The 18,654-nt window shown below is 40.1% G+C and overlaps 1 protein-coding gene across 1 annotated transcript in view; it reads left to right on the top strand.

The window, feature by feature from the left end:
* spon1 (spondin 1, extracellular matrix protein) overlaps nt 1-18,654 on the top strand; it is a 214,068-nt gene that overhangs the window by 48,008 nt on the left and 147,406 nt on the right. Inside the window, 1 exon segment of the mRNA NM_001097272.1 lies at nt 18,009-18,082. Within this exon segment, the coding sequence (NP_001090741.1) occupies nt 18,009-18,082 (74 nt within the window).

The raw sequence follows: 18,654 nt of genomic DNA, 5'->3' as shown, positions 1-18,654 counted from the left end.
TCCCCGTTGGTGTGCTTTGTAATCCCCTGAAAGCACTTGTCATTCAAAAGTAGCCCAGAAACGTGGGGCTCACTTGCCAGACAGTATCCTAAAATATAGCCCCAAAATGTTCAAAGAACAAAGTATTTTTTCTAATTTGTTACAGTGAGCCACAAACGCTGCAGGCCATTTTCATCTGCAAATTTTCCTTGATGAGAAAATTGGGGCAAAGAAACGGGAATTCGAGTTTTCTTCTGTTGTAGATGGTGAGATGAGGTACCTGATGGTTTCAAGTTTTGTGAGATTATTGTCCCCTGTTGGGACTTCCAAAATATTATACATAGCATACCAAAATATTTCCACCACCAGTACATATATGGAGATATTTGCTCACCTGGAAAAGTATTGAATATCGGCTTAGTAATTTGACTTCATGACTTTGGATGAGCCCAATAGGTGGCCAAAGTATCTGGTTCTGCTCCTGGAAAAATTCCTGAGGAAGCAAATTTTTACTGTCTTTAGCCTGTGTTGGTCATGGGCCATGAGTTCCATGCAGACAAAAAAGCTTCTCTCCAAAAATGCCTTAAACATGGCACCCCTGTGCCCACATATGGTGCTGTTGCATGGGCATTGGCCATGCTCATTGGTTAGATGCCCCCCTCTGTTCTTCTGTCTCACCAGCACCTGACAGGGAGGGGGAGTCTTAAACTTGCAAGGTGTATGGGACAATGGTGGGTCATTGCTTCAAGTGAACAGTCTAATGCGTCTGGCTGGTAAATTACCAGCTAAGACTGGGGCCTGTTTAGAAATTTACCATTAATGCACTCTTTGGTAAATTTCTAATAAGTAGTCAATCCTCCCCCGGCACGGCTCTGATCCACCCCTTCCTAGCTCCCATATAGTGATGGGCGAAATGTTTTGCCAGGAATGGATTCGCGGTGGATTTTGCCAGGCGGAAAAATTCGCCGCACGTCCAAAAATAATAGCCACGCAACAAAATAATAGCCGCGGGCGACAAAATAATAGCCGTGCGACAAAGTAATAGCCGTGCGACAAAGTAATAGCCGTGCGACAAAATAATAGCCGCGGGCGACAAAATAATAGCCGCGGGCGACAAAATAATAGCCGCGGGCAACGAAACAATAGCCGCACGACGAAATAATAGCCGCAGGCGACTAAACAACAGCCGCGCAACAAAATAATAGCTGCGGGCGACAATTTTTTTTGCCGCACAACATTTTCACGAATTTTTTGCCGTTTCGCTGATATTTTGAAAGATTTGTGAATTTTTCGGCGAAGCGAAACGGAACAGATTCGCTCATCACTACTCCCATATACTAACCACTGTACAACCCTGCCCACTTGTGGCATAACTCCGCCCATCTATGTCATAATCCTGCCCACCTACATCACGACCCGCCTCCCACCCCAGTCAGTATCGATTTAATCTAAAGGTGTGTGTAACATATACATTTACACATCTTACCACTTTATTTCAGTAACAAGCAGGACAGATTACCTATCCTCATCTTCATCAAAACAACAGCCGCTCTAAGGAAATTCAATTCGTTTTTCTCGAAACAATCGTTGAAAGACAAAACATGCAAATGAGTCATCTTCCGTCTTTCCACGAGACAAACAAATTCCATCTTTAGAAGACTGATGATAAACATCTTACTTGCTTAAGGTCTAAGGTCTAAGATGTTGTTTTTCTTGCAGGCAAAGGAAATGATTGGCGCGTATTTGCCAAACCCATAAATCAAACATTTGATCTGAAAATTGCAAACTGTTTCAATTGCTTTTATTGTGGTAAACATGGTGGGTTTTTATGGGTCCTCGGCCTCTCCAGTTGTTTTATTTTCCCCTGCCTGGGGGCAGATCCATCTAGGCATGGCAGAAATGAATAACAGGCAGTGGTCAGGGGCAGGCTGAAGGCAGGGAGAAGTCAAATAAACAGGCCGAGGTCAATACCAGGAGATCCAACAGAGGTCAGGGACAGGAGCAGGGTATGGCACACGGAACCAGGCAGGAACATGGGCAGGAACCAGGCAGGTATGGGCACTGGATCAAGGAATAAGGCTTAATGATCAAACAACCAGGAGTTGCTTATAACAGGCTTATAAAGCCCATTAATTGTCAGATTGCAACCACCTGGGCTTACTGAGGGAGAAGGAGGTGAGAATGAACAAAGAAGTAAAGAGGGATTAACAATAAGTGTAGGACTGGCTCCCCAAGGTCTCCAGTGGCTCCGTAAGGTAATGCAAAACCTGCCTAATATACAGTCCAGAGTTCAAGCACAGGCAGGTCCTGACATTTGGTCAGGCCCTTTTTTTTTTACTGTTTTTTTCATTAAAACAGTGCTAAATATCACTGTGATGGACCTCAGAGGTCGATCATTCAGTGGGTCAGTAACCTTCCATTTGATTTAGCATTAACATCTCCATACCTTTACAGCCCCTGTTATTCCTAATACTTACCAATAGAGAGGCAAGGTGTACCCCATTTTATTATTTATACCAGCTATGTAAGGAATAAGACCTTAGATGCATTGATCTGCATATTTTTTGCTTCTGGTTACTTCTGGAACCTATGGGCAGTATGGGCTGGAATGGGAGGACATCATCTGGGGGCACAGATCAGGTGGGGATTGTGATGACTTCCAGTAAAGCAGTCTGGCAGGGGTAGGGGGGACTTCCTCTACCTGGTGGCGGCACAGGAGCAGCATTGTGAGAAGAAGCAGGATATGGGTACCAAAATGTAAGAGGGACTAGCTAAAGTTTATTGGGTTTCATGGACAGGGACTTTAGTTCAAAGGGAATGGTCTTCATTATATATAATGGAAAAAGTTTAATGGTAAAGGTGTTTACTGCATTAAGTGGGTTTCTGAATAAGTTGGCGGTAATGGCAGTGGTCCTGGGAAGCAATGGAATGTAATTATTATGGGCTGTAGATAGCTGAAAAGCTGGAGAAACTGGACAACTTGGGAATGGGTTCCTTTGGTGACAACAGGATGAAAACCACTGAGTTGGCTTACTGTGGTTGGTGGGTTCTGAATGTCATGTGGGTGCAGGGGTACTGAAGGAAGGCTCAGTGCACAGGATTGTAATCCAGGGACATTTTCATAGGGTTTTAGGCTTTTAGGCACATGTCTAATATATTAAGGGTCTGTTGGCGCAATCTGCTGTAGGAACCCTTAAAGGGGAACTTTGGGTCAGAATCCAGAGTTGCCCTCTATATTACCGCCATGTTCACATTGTTGGTAAGTCCAGGTTTCACCAGCATTAATAGGGGCACTCGCATTGGATTTAGCAGAAGAAACAGGACAGAAACATATGTCCATCTGCGTTTGTATATTACCCCCCCCCCGGAACCCTGGAACAGGGGAATCCATGTGTTCTTGGTTGAAACTAAGGGAGAATGCATACATCTGAAAACTAAAGAGATTTAAATCATACATATTTTTAATTAGGGATAATTCGTTACTTGCAAGTGCCTACTAGCCTATTTTTCAGCCTAATTGTTTGGAAAATGGATTTGCCGCTTTTTGTAATCATAAGACGTATTGTTATAGCTTGTTTTATAATTGTACAACTGAAGAGACGTTGAGTTAATTAACTTCCCTATAAAAAACCCATTTTCTACATATTTATATGTCGCAGTCTGCTTTCATGTGGTACTAGAATCAAAGCAAAGTTAGTGTTAGAATTTCATTTCAGTACGAAGAAGGCACGAGTGTTGTGGGCAAAGTGCAATTTCAGACAAAAATTACCATTCTTTTACCCATAATGCAATGGTTTCCCCCCACAAATTCAGCATTATGTCAACCACGCTCTAAGTTGTGTCTATTACAGTGCCTGATGGATCTAAACAGCCTTTTGAGGCTCATAGGATACACTTTGCATCTTGCATTTTCAGAGTGGGGGGGAGGGGGGGTGGTGTCACTTCTCAGAGAATGCATTTAGAAGAGCATTTGCATCCGATTCACTAGGTGAAATGTATACAATCCATTGTTGGAACCTTAGGGCTACCATCAGGTCCATGGAAGAGGTAGCCTAAGGGCTCCCTAGCATTAATGGGTGCAGTACTGCACTACTGATCAGAAGAGGCACGATGGACACATTGATGATCATTTGGCAGAAGGATGTTTTTCTTGTAACACTAGAACTTTCTTTTACTCTTCTGCAAGGGAAAGGGTGAAGTGAAAAGGCAAGGAAAATGAGCATAAGGAAGGGGAGAAAAGATAGCTGGGAGAGAAGAGTAGGGAGTAGAGATGGAGATGGTGAAGGAATCAGCGAGGGGTATAGACTATAGGAGAGAAGAAGAAAATATGGGAAAAGGGGAAAGATAAAATATAGGTAGAGAATAGTAGCAGACTGTGCAATTGTGAGAGAATGATATATATGAAATAATGTGGGGTAGTACAGAATATGCCAGGGTTGTGCTGTGTTACAACACTCAATTATCAGGGAGGGGGCTGTGTTGACAGAAGCTGATTAGCCAGCTAAAACAATTGATATGCACTGCCACATACTTTGGTAAACCGATGCATATTGGGCATCAAACTGTTCAGCAGATGGAAATATGGCATTGCTTTAAAGTGGGTGAAACTAGTAAGTGCTGGTGGGTGAGGCTTATTGTAAGGGTAAAGACACACTGGGCTACTAGTAGCTGCTACTTTTTCATGGCTACTGATCTCCAGAAAATCCCCTGCCATAGACAATACTGAGAATTGCCTCTGCTAAAACACACGTAGAGACAATTATCAGTAAATGATCAGCATGGTCTTTTTTAGAAGCCTTGACAGGTAGCTGCTACTAGTAGCTCCATGTGTCTTCACCATAACAGTGGGTGTGGCTTATTATTATGGGAGGAGCTTGTTTTTTGTCACCCTGTGCTACACGCAGCAGACATTTTTCACTCCAATTCAAGCACTGTGTTTGTATCTGAGCACCCTAATGAACTGTGTCAGTTTGCCATCTAGAGCAGGTCTAAAGAGCAGGATGGACACTACTGGTCATGAATGGGTTGAAAAAATCTCAACCCGACCCGACCAATTTCAAACGAGTTCAAGTCTGACTTAATTCTTTCCTATACAAAACCCAAACCCAACAGTGAAGGTGCCACTGATGTCATGAAGTGTAAGGGGGCCGCAGAAAGAAAAAGCTGAACGACAAGCTGAAGGTCTAAGAAGCAAGTAGACCCTTTTGAGGACCTGGACTCATTCAAACCTGTGCCTATGACTACGTATCTTTTGTATACGAAACGCGTCAGGACCATTTTGTTTTAAAGATTTCTACAATAAAGACAAGTTTTTAGTGGACCAAGGAGTGCGTGCCATTTCTCTTCAAACTAAGAAGCAAGTAGACCCTTTTGAGGACTTGGACTCACAACTGGTCATGCATAGGTTGAAAAAAAACTCAACCCTAACCCGACCGATCTCAAACAAGCCCAAGTCTGACTCGATTCTTTTCTATACAAAACCCAAACCCAACAGTGAAGGTGCCACTGATGTCATGAAATGTAAGGGGGCCGCAGGAAGAAAAAATCTGAGCAACAAGTTGAAGGTCCCTTTTGAGGAGGTGGACTCATTCAAACCTGTTCATCACTAATAGATACATTGGCAACCATGTGGAAGTGCAAGAGAACCCTAATGAATTGCGGGTACACTGGTAAATTTATTACTCCTTCTGATATTCTGATATGGTTTGCAGTTGCAGTTGGTCAACCTGTTCAATTCTTTTGGAACCCATAAGTAAAACCTTGTTAAAACCTTGGTATGGGTGTAGCACCAGTTCCTCACTGAATTCCATTGTATTCATAGAAACATCTATGTTTTCCTCTAAGCTCAGTCTCCCTAAAGAAACTTTCTGTACACAACACTGGATACCCAACCGATGGCGGTGACATTTCCCTCACCCATACGGCAGGCACTAGAGAGCTGGAGTGATTGCACATTTTTAATCAGCACGCTTGGAGAGCTATCATCAGAGTATCAAATCTGCTGCTGCTCAGTGAATAAGATTCCCTCAGAAATAGAAAGCTCTTGTCAAGCGCTTTGATTCACAGTTCCAATCTAATTATGAAATTGAGATTTCTTTTTATTTCATCTCGAAAGATTTAATATGTTTCCAACAAGCACCATTTCAGGCACATACCCAGCATATTAGTTTTCAATGGAAAGAGCAAAACAACTACAAATGCTCAAGGGCTTTTGTTTTGTTTTTTTTTTGTTCAACTTGAAGATGGAGAAAGAAAAAAAAAATCAGTCATAAAACAATGCAGTGATAACATAGTATTGACTTCAAAAACTCATAATGCTTTTATCACATTTTGGGGTTTTATGGCAACAGCTTCTTGATACAGAATGCCAGAAAATCTGTCCCTCTAGATATTGTGAGTTATATCTCCCAGCAGAAAGGGTTCGGCCATGTCTAAGTGAAAAAAATCTGGTCAAAACTCATTTTTTTTCCAATAAAGGAAGTTTATGTTGGATCATTTGCTTGCACTTTTGTACCAAAACTCATGGAGAGTGGCTTTTCTAGAACATGTGCTTGGTGGGTTCCATATAAGAGGGTGCAAACTAGTTGTGTTAACCAAATGAAAGACTGCTGTTGCTTAGCAAGATGGTTATCTACCAAAACCAAGAGCTACATTCTTGGGGCCCCCATATTGGATATTATTACACTGTGTATTAATGGTCTGGTTAGGGACCAATTATTCAAACTTCACTTGAGGCAGGTCCATACTCATAAAACGAATGGATTATTTGTAGATATTATAGCATATCGTCATGCTATGAGTAAGTGCTAGGTACAGCATGAAACGCGTAAGGCTTCTACTACAATATCTACATATTACCGACTCAGGTTGATCTTTTGTAATTGTGCCTCAAATGAAATTCAAGCAATTTAGAAAGTATGAAAATGAGCAAAATGGTTGAAATGTGACCGGTTTTTCATGTTTTATTCTGACACAACCCAACTTTGACAGCTTTTGCTTGAGTTCCTCACTTTATAAAGAACAACTATGGCCAAAATACTGATGAAATTTGTTCTCTAGGAATTCCATTCTTTCCTAAGAGAGCATGAAGACTCTTAGTTTGGCAAAATGAAGGAAATGATCAATATTTTACTGCCTGGCAACAACTGTTTTGAAATGATGGAATTTCACTAATGGTTTTCTGCTCTGACCAAAGTTCTATTACTGCATAGACATCAATTTAAATCCATTTAACAGCAACTTTTGAGGGCGAATTCAACATTTTGAGGCAGTGCCAGCATTAATTGGGAATGTTGGAAGGTAGCAAAGTAGTATTGTTTATAGGTTGGGGTCTCGGGAGAACCTGCTTATTTCCAACTGTTGTTTGTATACAATTTCCATAGCTGAAGGTTATGCTGGGATCCTGTATAAGCTGGAGTTAAAAACAAGCTGGAGAGTTATTGGTTGGACATCTCTGTTTTACTCTCCTTCAATATTCAGGGCTAGTGATGGGTGAAATGTTTCGGCAGGAAATGGTTTGCGGAAAAATTGTCACAAGAATAGTTGGGGCATCAAAAGAATAGTCGCGCGTCCAAAAATTGTAGCAAGAATAGTCATGGGCGTCAAAAGAATAGTCGCGCGTCAAAAGAATAGTCGCAGGCGACAATTTTTTTTCGCGCAACAATTTCGCAATTTCAAAAGATTCGCGAATTTTTCTGCGAAGCGAAATGGGACAGATTCGCCCATCACTATTCAGGGCCTCTTCAACTCCAGTTGGACTGTCCCACCAGGATACCAGGAAAATGCCCGGTAGGCCAGGGTGACAGTGGGCCCTTTTGCTCACCCAACCATTTGCCTTGTATGCCTATACCATGGCCATTACTCAAATCTATATGAGAAGAAACAGAAGAAATTGGGGAAAGGATAGATAATAGTATGTAAAAAGAAGTAATTAAGAGACTAAAGAAAGTGAGTGAGAAGGGGAGAGTTGGTCTAAGGTCTAAGGTTTTCTCCGACCCTGGCTCCAGTCCACATAGTCTGAGGGTCATTAATGTTATTGAGGTTTCTGAGAGTTCAGGAAAGGCCATGGCTTTATATCAGTATTTTAATGACACCTTCCTAAGGCTTGTTCCTCCTCTAGCCATTAATATGTATTTCTGGAGATCGGAAATATGCCTCCATATTAGATCAGCTCTACTGTTTCCCTTGCTTTTATCATCCTTATTCAAATGGTTTATTTATAATTTACAAAGCATATTGCATAATGTTGCACAGATGGCAGTCAGCCTTGTTGCTCAGCCTGGTGTCAGCTAGCACAGCTAGATCCTTATCAGCCCCAGATAACCCCTACAGTTTTGACATTTAACATATTCATTTATTTGCTGTATATTTGCATTTTTGTCTTGTTTCCCAAAATAGAGCTTCAACAGTATATTGTAGTAAACAGTGTCTAGAAACAGTGTAAACAGGTAATTTTCAGTTATTTGGTAGCCCCTATGTGGACTGGCAGCCTATAGGAGGCTCAGTTTGACAATTACACTGGGTTTTATGCAACCAAAACTTGCCTCCAAGTCAGGAATTCAAAAATAAGCACCTGCTTTGAGGCCACTGGGAGCAACATCCAAGGGGTTGAACCCCTTATAAACTCTATGTACCTCCTAAATAGAATGTAGAGGGAACATTATTGGGAGCAATAGCCATACTTTCCAACATTTGAAAAGGAAACACTGGGGGGCTTTTTAGGTCATGTCCTTCATCCACTTCCGTCATCTCCAACTATACTCAGACATGTACCTGTATGTAATAGACATGTTTTATAACTAGGAAAGTCTGCCACTCAGAAGGTTCCAAAAAAAACTGGGATAAAACCAACCGGTTCTATAGCAATTATGGCATTGGCATCTATAACCTATAAGTAGCTCACCTATTGCTGCACAGGTTATCCAGAAACCCATTATCCAGAAAGTTCCCAATTACGGAAAGGCCGTCTCCCATAGGCTCCATTATAAGCAAATAATTCTAATTTTTGAAAATGATTCTCTTTTCTCTGTAATAATAAAACAGTACCTTGTACTTGATCCCAACTAAGATATAATTACCCCTTATTGGGGGCAGAACAGCCCTATTGGGTTTATTTAATGGTTAAATGATTCCCTTTTCTCTGTAATAATAAAACAGTACCTGTACTTGATCCCAACTAAGATATAATTACCCCTTATTGGGGGCAGAACAGCCCTATTGGGTTTATTTAATGGTTAAATGATTCCCTTTTCTCTGTAATAATAAAACAGTACCTGTACTTGATCCCAACTAAGATATAATTACCCCTTATTGGGGCAGAACAGTCCTACTGGGTTTATTTAATGGTTAAATGATTCCCTTTTCTCTGTAATAATAAAACAGTACCTGTACTTGATCCCAACTAAGATATAATTACCCCTTATTGGGACAGAACAGCCCTATTGGGTTTATTTAATGGTTAAATGATTCCCTTTTCTCTGTAATAATAAAACAGTACCTGTACTTGATCCCAACTAAGATATAATTACCCCTTATTGGGGGCAGAACAGCCCTATTGGGTTTATTTAATGGTTAAATGATTCCCTTTTCTCTGTAATAATAAAACAGTACCTGTACTTGATCCCAACTAAGATATAATTACCCCTTATTGGGGCAGAACAGTCCTACTGGGTTTATTTAATGGTTAAATGATTCCCTTTTCTCTGTAATAATAAAACAGTACCTGTACTTGATCCCAACTAAGATATAATTACCCCTTATTGGGGGCAGAACAGCCCTATTGGGTTTATTTAATGGTTAAATGATTCCCTTTTCTCTGTAATAATAAAACAGTACCTGTACTTGATCCCAACTAAGATATAATTACCCCTTATTGGGACAGAACAGCCCTATTGGGTTTATTTAATGGTTAAATGATTCCCTTTTCTCTGTAATAATAAAACAGTACCTGTACTTGATCCCAACTAAGATATAATTACCCCTTATTGGGACAGAACAGTCCTACTGGGTTTATTTAATGGTTAAATGATTCCCTTTTCTCTGTAATAATAAAACAGTACCTGTACTTGATCCCAACTAAGATATAATTACCCCTTATTGGGGGCAGAACAGCCCTATTGGGTTTATTTAATGGTTAAATGATTCCCTTTTCTCTGTAATAATAAAACAGTACCTGTACTTGTTCCCAACTAAGATATAATTACCCCTTATTGGGGGCAGAACAGCCCTATTGGGTTTATTTAATGGTTAAATGATTCCCTTTTCTCTGTAATAATAAAACAGTACCTGTACTTGATCCCAACTAAGATATAATTACCCCTTATTGGGGGCAGAACAGCCCTATTGGGTTTATTTAATGGTTAAATGATTCCCTTTTCTCTGTAATAATAAAACAGTACCTGTACTTGATCCCAACTAAGATATAATTACCCCTTATTGGGGGCAGAACAGCCCTATTGGGTTTATTTAATGGTTAAATGATTCCCTTTTCTCTGTAATAATAAAACAGTACCTGTACTTGATCCCAACTAAGATATAATTACCCCTTATTGGGGGCAGAACAGCCCTATTGGGTTTATTTAATGGTTAAATGATTCCCTTTTCTCTGTAATAATAAAACAGTACCTGTACTTGTTCCCAACTAAGATATAATTACCCCTTATTGGGGGCAGAACAGCCCTATTGGGTTTATTTAATGGTTAAATGATTCCCTTTTCTCTGTAATAATAAAACAGTACCTGTACTTGTTCCCAACTAAGATATAATTACCCCTTATTGGGGGCAGAACAGCCCTATTGGGTTTATTTAATGGTTAAATGATTCCCTTTTCTCTGTAATAATAAAACAGTACCTGGTTTATTCAATATTTAAATGATTTAACAGACTTAAGTAATGGAGATCCAAATTACAGAAATATCCCTTGTTTGGAAAACCCCAGGTCCCAAGCAGTCTGGATGACAGGTCCAATACCTGTATATATCTTTATAATATACAGTTTGGTCATTTCCCAAACTGTAAATGGTGCTAAGTGATGTCATCAGTTATAATTGGAGCGTAGCGATGTCATTTCTGTCACATGACTAACTAAAACTTGTATATTATAATAAATAAAGTGACTTATAATACTGTATCCCTAAATGATATAGAGCCATGCATTTACTGTAAATTATGTTCTCATAAATGAACTCAGTGATATCATCTGTTATAATTGGTGCTTAGTGATGTCATTTATGTCATATGACTCACTTAAATGTGTGTATTTTAATAAATATGAGAGTTCCGTGACCTTTATAAAAGAACTTGACCTTAGGCCTTGTGCTTCTGTAAAGTCATGGAACTCCTCTGTGACTTATAATAGCCTTATATTATACAGCGTGGGGTACTTTATTCTAAATATATTTGCCAAAGTGTAAACTGATAGCACAGAAATCTGTAATAAAAGAGTTTGGCACAGTTCCCTAAGCCCCGCCCCCTGTTCCCCTGCTGATCTGGCTGACTACTTTGAGACTCAGATAAAATTAAACAGTAGTCGCCTGTCGTCAGCCTGCCTTTAGCCTGCAGCCTCCCAATCCCACAATTCCCTGCACATGTGATGTCAATAAGGGAAGGAACATCCCAGTGCAATGCATTGTGGGTTATGTAGTTCCTGCATGCTGTCTGTAAGCTGTAGAGAAGTTGTTACAATTTGTAACATCAGTGTTTTAGTCCCTCCTCCCCTGCCAGGATTTCAAATGATGCAGAAATAGAAGAACTGTTTTGCAGTTGGATTTCAGCATATAAAAATGGTATTTATTCATACTTTTTGAAGGAACAGATTACAGGGATAGGGATATTTGGGGTATCTATGTTGTGTGGGGCTCTTTAACAAAGTTCCCCTTTAGTTTAGCAGAAAATCCTCAGACAGACTCCCCCTTGAGGCTTTAAAAATACAGTACATTGTGGATTTTCAGCATGTTTTCTATACTCATTAGATCCCTATAGAGGCAGAAATCCATATACAGTATTTTTAGCTAAGCCCACAAACAGATAAAGGGTTACTTTGAATCCCTTTGTTATCTTCCTTAAGCCAAACAAGGAAAAAATTGTTTCATGTTGGCGGTTACAGAATAAAAATGACACGTAACCTCCATCCTTAGCTTGCTCGCTTCCCATGAAAGGCTTTAAATCAAAAGGAGCCTTCCCTTTTATCTTCTAAAGAGAGGCCCTGCCTGCCACCTCTATGGCTATCTCCATTTTAAAATTTCAAGAGGGAATAAAAATGAGTAAAAAAAAAAAAATATATATATATATAAAAAGGGGGAGTGGGGAGAATGCAAATTGGAAGAGATGATGTTAGCAGGGCAGGTAATAATGGGAATTGTATATAAATAGCTGCTTAGTTATAACTCATACATTATACATGGCAGTTCCATTGTTTCCTATGTGCTCAATGTTATTCCTATCTCCCTATTGTTATCAGTATGTTTAACTCCTTCCTTCCTGCGCTCATAGACCAAATATACACAGACCCCTCACTTCATTCTTCAGATGGGTTATGCACTTGCAAGACTTTCATTTTTGTGGTTTTAGAGGTCTCTGAAACCACAACTAAAAATTAATTTCCACGAATGTCAGTCATTTATACATAGGGGCAGATCAAAACACAAATTCGAATCCCGATTGGGAAAAATTCGTATTGGATGATCGCAAATATCACGAAAATGCTTACCAAAAATTATTGCTGTATTGGTGATACGAAAGTCACAACATTTTCGTTGAAATTTTCTCCGAAAGTCACAACATTTTTCGGTTAAAATACGCAAGGTACAAAAAAGTCGCAGAAAATACGAATGGTCCGATCGAACGAACGCTCGGAGCGTTCGTGGATTAGTAAATGTGCCCCATAGAATTAAAAAAAAAAACACATAGAAAAATATAAAAACCGTGACTTTTTTGTATTGTCACACAAATGACAGCGATTAGTGATGGGTGAACTAATTCGGCAAGCATAGATTCGCCGCAAATTTCCGCGATTTGCCAGTGGTGGATTATTTCGCGTAATGGGCGGCAAAATGTGTAGCGTAAAAATTGTTGCGTGCATCAAAAAAATGTGTCACTTGTGGAAAAATGATGTTGCGCATCAAAAAAAATGTAAAAACCGGCAATTTGTTTTGGACAGGTGCCATTTTTGCCATTTCGTTGATTTTTCATCACTTCAAGAATCTTTTTAAAGACTTTTTTGGCAATTTTTTTTCACGCAGCAAAGAAAGATCCAGTTGTAAAAGGGACATCTTCCATTGACTTCTACATAATCTCGACAGGTTATAGAGTATTTTTGCTTTCGGATTTATCACGGTTTTGTTGCAAAATAAATTGTGAAAAAAATCGAAGCAAAAAGAAAACCTGAAGCAAAAAGACATTTTGGGGCAAAAAGATAAAAATTGTGAAAAAAAATCAAGCATTGAATTCATTTAATTAGCAATTCAATAATTATTAAATTCAATTGAAGCCGCAACATTAAACTGAGAATATTTTTGAGTTTTCAAAATGCATCAATTGAAATAGTGATGAGCGAATTTTTTCGCCAGACATGGATTCACAGCGAATTTCCATATTTCGCCACTGGCGAATTGTTTAGTGAAAATTCAGCGTGGAAAAAATCGTAGTTGTGGTCGCATCAATTGTGCGCTGTTTGACCAAAATAGGTGCTGTCGCGTCAAAATTGGCACCAACACGTCAAAAAGGGCTCATTCACATAAAAGTTGTGCACTACAAAATAGTCGCGTGATGGTTGTGTTTCTCAAATTTTTTGCTGTTTCTCAAATTTTTCGGTTGTTTCTCGAAGCTCCCGGTGAAGCGAAATGGGACAGATTCGCTCATTCACTACTGGTTAGAAAAGACATTAGAAACCTCATGTAAGTGGGGAAAATAGTGAACACCTTAAATCGAAGGGATTTTATATTCGGAATCGGAATCTGATTGGAATTTTCTATGAAGTCTTGAATGAGAATAAATCCAAGCTAACGGCCGCACTGATGTTCCACTGTGGCATTTAGTAAATCTGTTCCTTATTTTCATAGGGAAGCAATAAACCGAAGCCGGAGGAGAAGCAGATTGGACTTGGTTGAAAAATGAGCTTTTACCAACAGGAGTAATATACGTTGTGCAGATTCCCCTAACCCTGCGAGCTTTATTCTAATACAGATTCAAACAGATACGGGGTTCTGCCTTATGTCTGTGGTGCTGAAATGTGTGGGATATTAGTATTACAGTACCTTAGGGTTCTAAGGAGATTGAATATTTGGATATACTGCTTTCATACCCTACAGCAGTGATCCCCAACCAGTGCCTCTGAGCAACATGTTGCTCCCCAACCCCTTGGATGTTGCTCCCAGTGCCCCCAAACCAGGGAGTTATTTTTGAATTCCTGACTTGGGGGCAAGTTTTGGTTGAATAAAAACAAGATTTCCTACCTAATAAAGCCCCTGTAAGCTGATAGTGTGCATAGAGGCCCCTAATAGCCAATCAAAGGCCTTATTTGGCTCCTCTATGAACTTTTATGGTGCTTGTGTTGCTCTCCAAGTCTTTTTACATTTGACCGTGGCTCACGAGTAAGAAAGGTTGGGGATCCCTGCCATACAGGATCCAACAGGACCAGCATTAGATCAGCTGTCATTTTCCTGCCAAAATCTGAAATGATTTGAGTAAATGGTTTGGAAAGTCAACACTTGGCATTACATTGGCACTTAGTTGCTCTTCCCCAGTCTTCAAACAACAAGTATCATCTGCCCCTTACTAGTGCTGTGATTTGGGTGGCCACTATACAGAACTTTTGGGCATTTGAATGATTTATTAAGGAGGCATCTCACATACTGGTAGCTTCTAAATCCGGTGAGGAGGTTAAGTCACAGTTTTCTGGTTCACCAAGTCCTACTGTGGGTTCAATCCCTGGAGGCAGCTCCTATGGTATCTTTGTAGTTTGGATAAGTCACTTGGCTTCATCGTTCTGTACCTTAGACAACAACCATATACTGTAAGTGGGACTGGGACATGACCTATATGTACATAATGAAAATACCACTTAAGATAAAATAAATCACAAATATTTACATGGTTAATAGATTTCAAGAATAATGTTCAACGTTATGTATTGGCGGTTGTGACTTTTTGACAACATAGGGGAATCAGCAAAACAGCAGCCAATCAGAATTTTGCATTGATTAGCCTCACTGAAGATGAAGTCAAATTTCAATATTTTTATGGGTTACTACCCCAGAGTTACACCTCTATAGCAGTGATGTGCAGGTCAACAATGCAACTGGCCCCAATACACATGTGCCTAAACCCTGCTAGAATCACATGTCAGTATGTTTTATAAACCCCCATCTGATGTCATCAGAGAGGATGGGGCAGGCCAGGCCTGAGTTTGTACGAGAAAGTGTCCATCAAGTCAAATGGAGTATACATGGGTGGTGATGAGGTTGGAGGCATCTGGGCCAGAAAGTGAAGTTGCCAGTGGCCAGGGCACTTGCCCTAATTAGGCCACCCATAACCCAAGTTCCATAGGTTTTGGCTGGTCTATATATCATTAAAGTCTTACTCCTATGGATCCCATAGTATCCATCAGTTAAGTCCTTCAGCAGAGTCTGCCCCCATTCTCGCTTATGTGTGAAAGCCAAGCAGGCAATTCATGTCTTCAGTCAACCCATTATCGTCACAGCAACACTCACAGTCCATCAAATGTCATATGTAAAAAAAAACCAAAACACTTATTTTGAACGTTTCATCATTTTATGACCTCCCAGCAAATATCTGAAGTGACACGTTTCGCCATTAGCCCCGCGCATATGGAAATGAAGCCATCAATTCCGGCTAAGTTAATTGTTGTTTCAGGCTGACATGTAAAACGGTGCAGTTAAACATGAAAGTGTGTTATTTTCCTATACTTCATGGAACGTCTATTAATAAATGATCTCCGCTCGCAGTGCTATTTCAGAATAAAGTAAAGCTGCCATTTAGGACTTGATTGCCATATTAATAATTCTCTGTCATAAAGTGAGCTCCTGAAATATTTAGGAGACGTTTGAAAGGTTAAGTAAACGCCTATAGACACCGAAAGTAGATTTTTGCGGTAAAAAGTAATAACATAACTATATAATCATGAGTAATGCTATTCCTTGGTAAGTGCACAACAACAAACAAGCTCCACCCACTTACTACCCATAATGATGTACATACATCTGTGAATCTCCTTCTTCAAAGTTGTGGTAATAATAGAACATTGTGGGGCTTACGAAGAGCTCCCTCCTTGCCTGGACCAGAACAAAGGTCCACCTGACCAGGAGTAGTGGCACTGTGAGTGGGACCCAGGCAGCCAGTCTTTATGATGATGGACCTCTGCTTCCCCAGACAATGAATTGACCTTAATTGACCACGATCATGATCATGATTGTAGAAGGGCTGCCTCCTGCTGCCTTAGTTTCACTAGCACCTCCTTGCCTGGACCAGAACTAAGACCCGCCTGGCCAGGAGTAGTGGCAGCACGTAGGGGACCCAGGCAGCCAGTCTTTGTAATGATGGACCTCTGCATCCCCAGACAATGGGTTAGCCATAATTGATCATGATTATGGTCATGATTGTAGAAGGGCTGCCTCCCACTACCTTGTGTCACTGGTCTCTCCCTGCCTGGACCAGAACAAAGGCCCACCTGACCAAGGCTAGAGGCAATGAGAGTGGGATCTAGACAGCCAACCTTTGTCATGATGGATCTCTGCTTCCCTAGACAATGGATTGGTCCTAATTGACAATGATTATAAAGTGTTCTCCAGCTAGCAGAACACCTTTTATTTACGTATTCCATGTTCAATTACTATGGTAGCTAATGGTGGAATTTGTCTTTGGGATGGTAATTGGATAAAAAAATAATTGAAACTTTTTGTGCCAAATTAAAAATGTATTTATGGAGTGTTAAATTAGCTTAGTGCCACAAACCCACTATTTATGGGCTGATTTGGACCCAAACTATTAGCTTTTACCACCATGGCACAACATCTGGTGATAATCTATTAAAAGTGGAAAGATGGCATATGGTGAACCATCAGACATATGACATCAACTCCATCTGTTTCTCCTTTAGCTAATGGTTGGAAACCCTATTGGATAAAGACTGCCCCAACTGCATCAATATGGACAAATACAAGTATGGGTTCAATATGTAATAGACTTGGCCTGACCAAAATGTTCACAGAAAGTCCAGTAATGTACATGAGGCCTTGTGTATCGTGTATGAGCTTCCATCTGTCACAGCTCCTTGTGTGATGGGTAAATTTGATTATTTTGCCAATTCCATGTTCCTCTAGCTTTAGGTAGAGTATATAAGACATGAGGTCATACCTACCATTAGAACTGGGTGCATTATCTTTCCACACCTCTTTCCTGCTTGCACCCTTTGGCCTCTGTGCAGTCCTTCAATCTCCTTTCTCTTTTTGCTTGTCCTTGCCTGACGCCTGCCTTGATTTTTCTGTGTAAGTTCTTATTAATGCTCCTTATTTTATACTTATATGAAGATGACATACAAAGAAGACCTTGACCACACTCAGGAGGCATAAGAAATTCATTGCAGGAATGTATTCTATCTCCATGAATGTATACAAAGTATAAGAAAAAGCTTGTATGAAATACAATAATCCTTCTCTATGGTAGGCACGTTCCTGCACTGATCATTAAACTGCCCTGTTGTTCCACACAATGGCAGACTAGAAGGTGTTCCGCAGTCATCTTGCTCAATTTGCCTTTTAATTTCAATTACTGTTATTTTGTAATTTCATAGAAATCATGCTCCGCTTGCCAAGCATTGATAACAATGTTAGTCACACAGCTTAAGTTTAGGAGCAGCACTTTGTTAACTTGAGGGAAAAGAATACAGTCACTGTGTGTGTGGGGCTGCTCCGGGCTGGTAATGAAATTGTAAGCTCATCAGAGCAGGAAGTAACTACGTCTTTATAACCTGATTCGTTTTTATGCAATAACATACATTTTCTTTGTTTTAACAGGGCGAGCATTGTACAGAAAAAAATCATTTACTTCCAGGATGAGGGATCTCTTACCAAGAGGATGTGTGAGCCAGGTGAGTTTATCAAACTTCTAACATCTATGCTGTAGGTTTTGGTCTAGAACCTTCACCTTAATAACTACTTTAGTGCTGCCCACTGTACAACCTGCCACTCCAGTAATAAAGTACCACGGTGAGGATGCTGTAGATTCTATGGTTCTGCGTTTGCATGTTTACTGGCTAAGGCAAGATCAAAGAGAACAACACAGAATTTTTGTAGACATCTTGAGTTCCTTCTAGACCCATCTATTTACAGTACTTCTGCCCTTTTTATTTCCATCACCGCCAATCTTTGGTTACTTGAAGCAAATTATCCCTCATCCCCAGGGCAGATGTACGGTACCAGTGGGCATAGGGCAAAGGATGATGGGCCCCACACCCAACCAAAAAATGAATGGAAGTACTACTCTCAGTCAACTACCTTGAATATATAAAGGCAGGAAAACATAAAAAGGTTTTTGGTTACTGAAGTAGATGTGAAGCTCACGTGCACCCTGGGGGACACCACAAAAAAACCACAGCTAATAGTGATGAGCGAATCTGTCCCATTTCATTTTGCCATAAAATGCGAGAAACACCCAATTTGA

Source organism: Xenopus tropicalis, chromosome 4, assembly GCF_000004195.4.
Source record: "Xenopus tropicalis strain Nigerian chromosome 4, UCB_Xtro_10.0, whole genome shotgun sequence".
Classification (NCBI taxonomy): domain Eukaryota; kingdom Metazoa; phylum Chordata; class Amphibia; order Anura; family Pipidae; genus Xenopus; species Xenopus tropicalis.
Note: the sequence above shows the minus strand (reverse complement) of the source record. Positions and strands in the feature narration are given on the sequence as shown.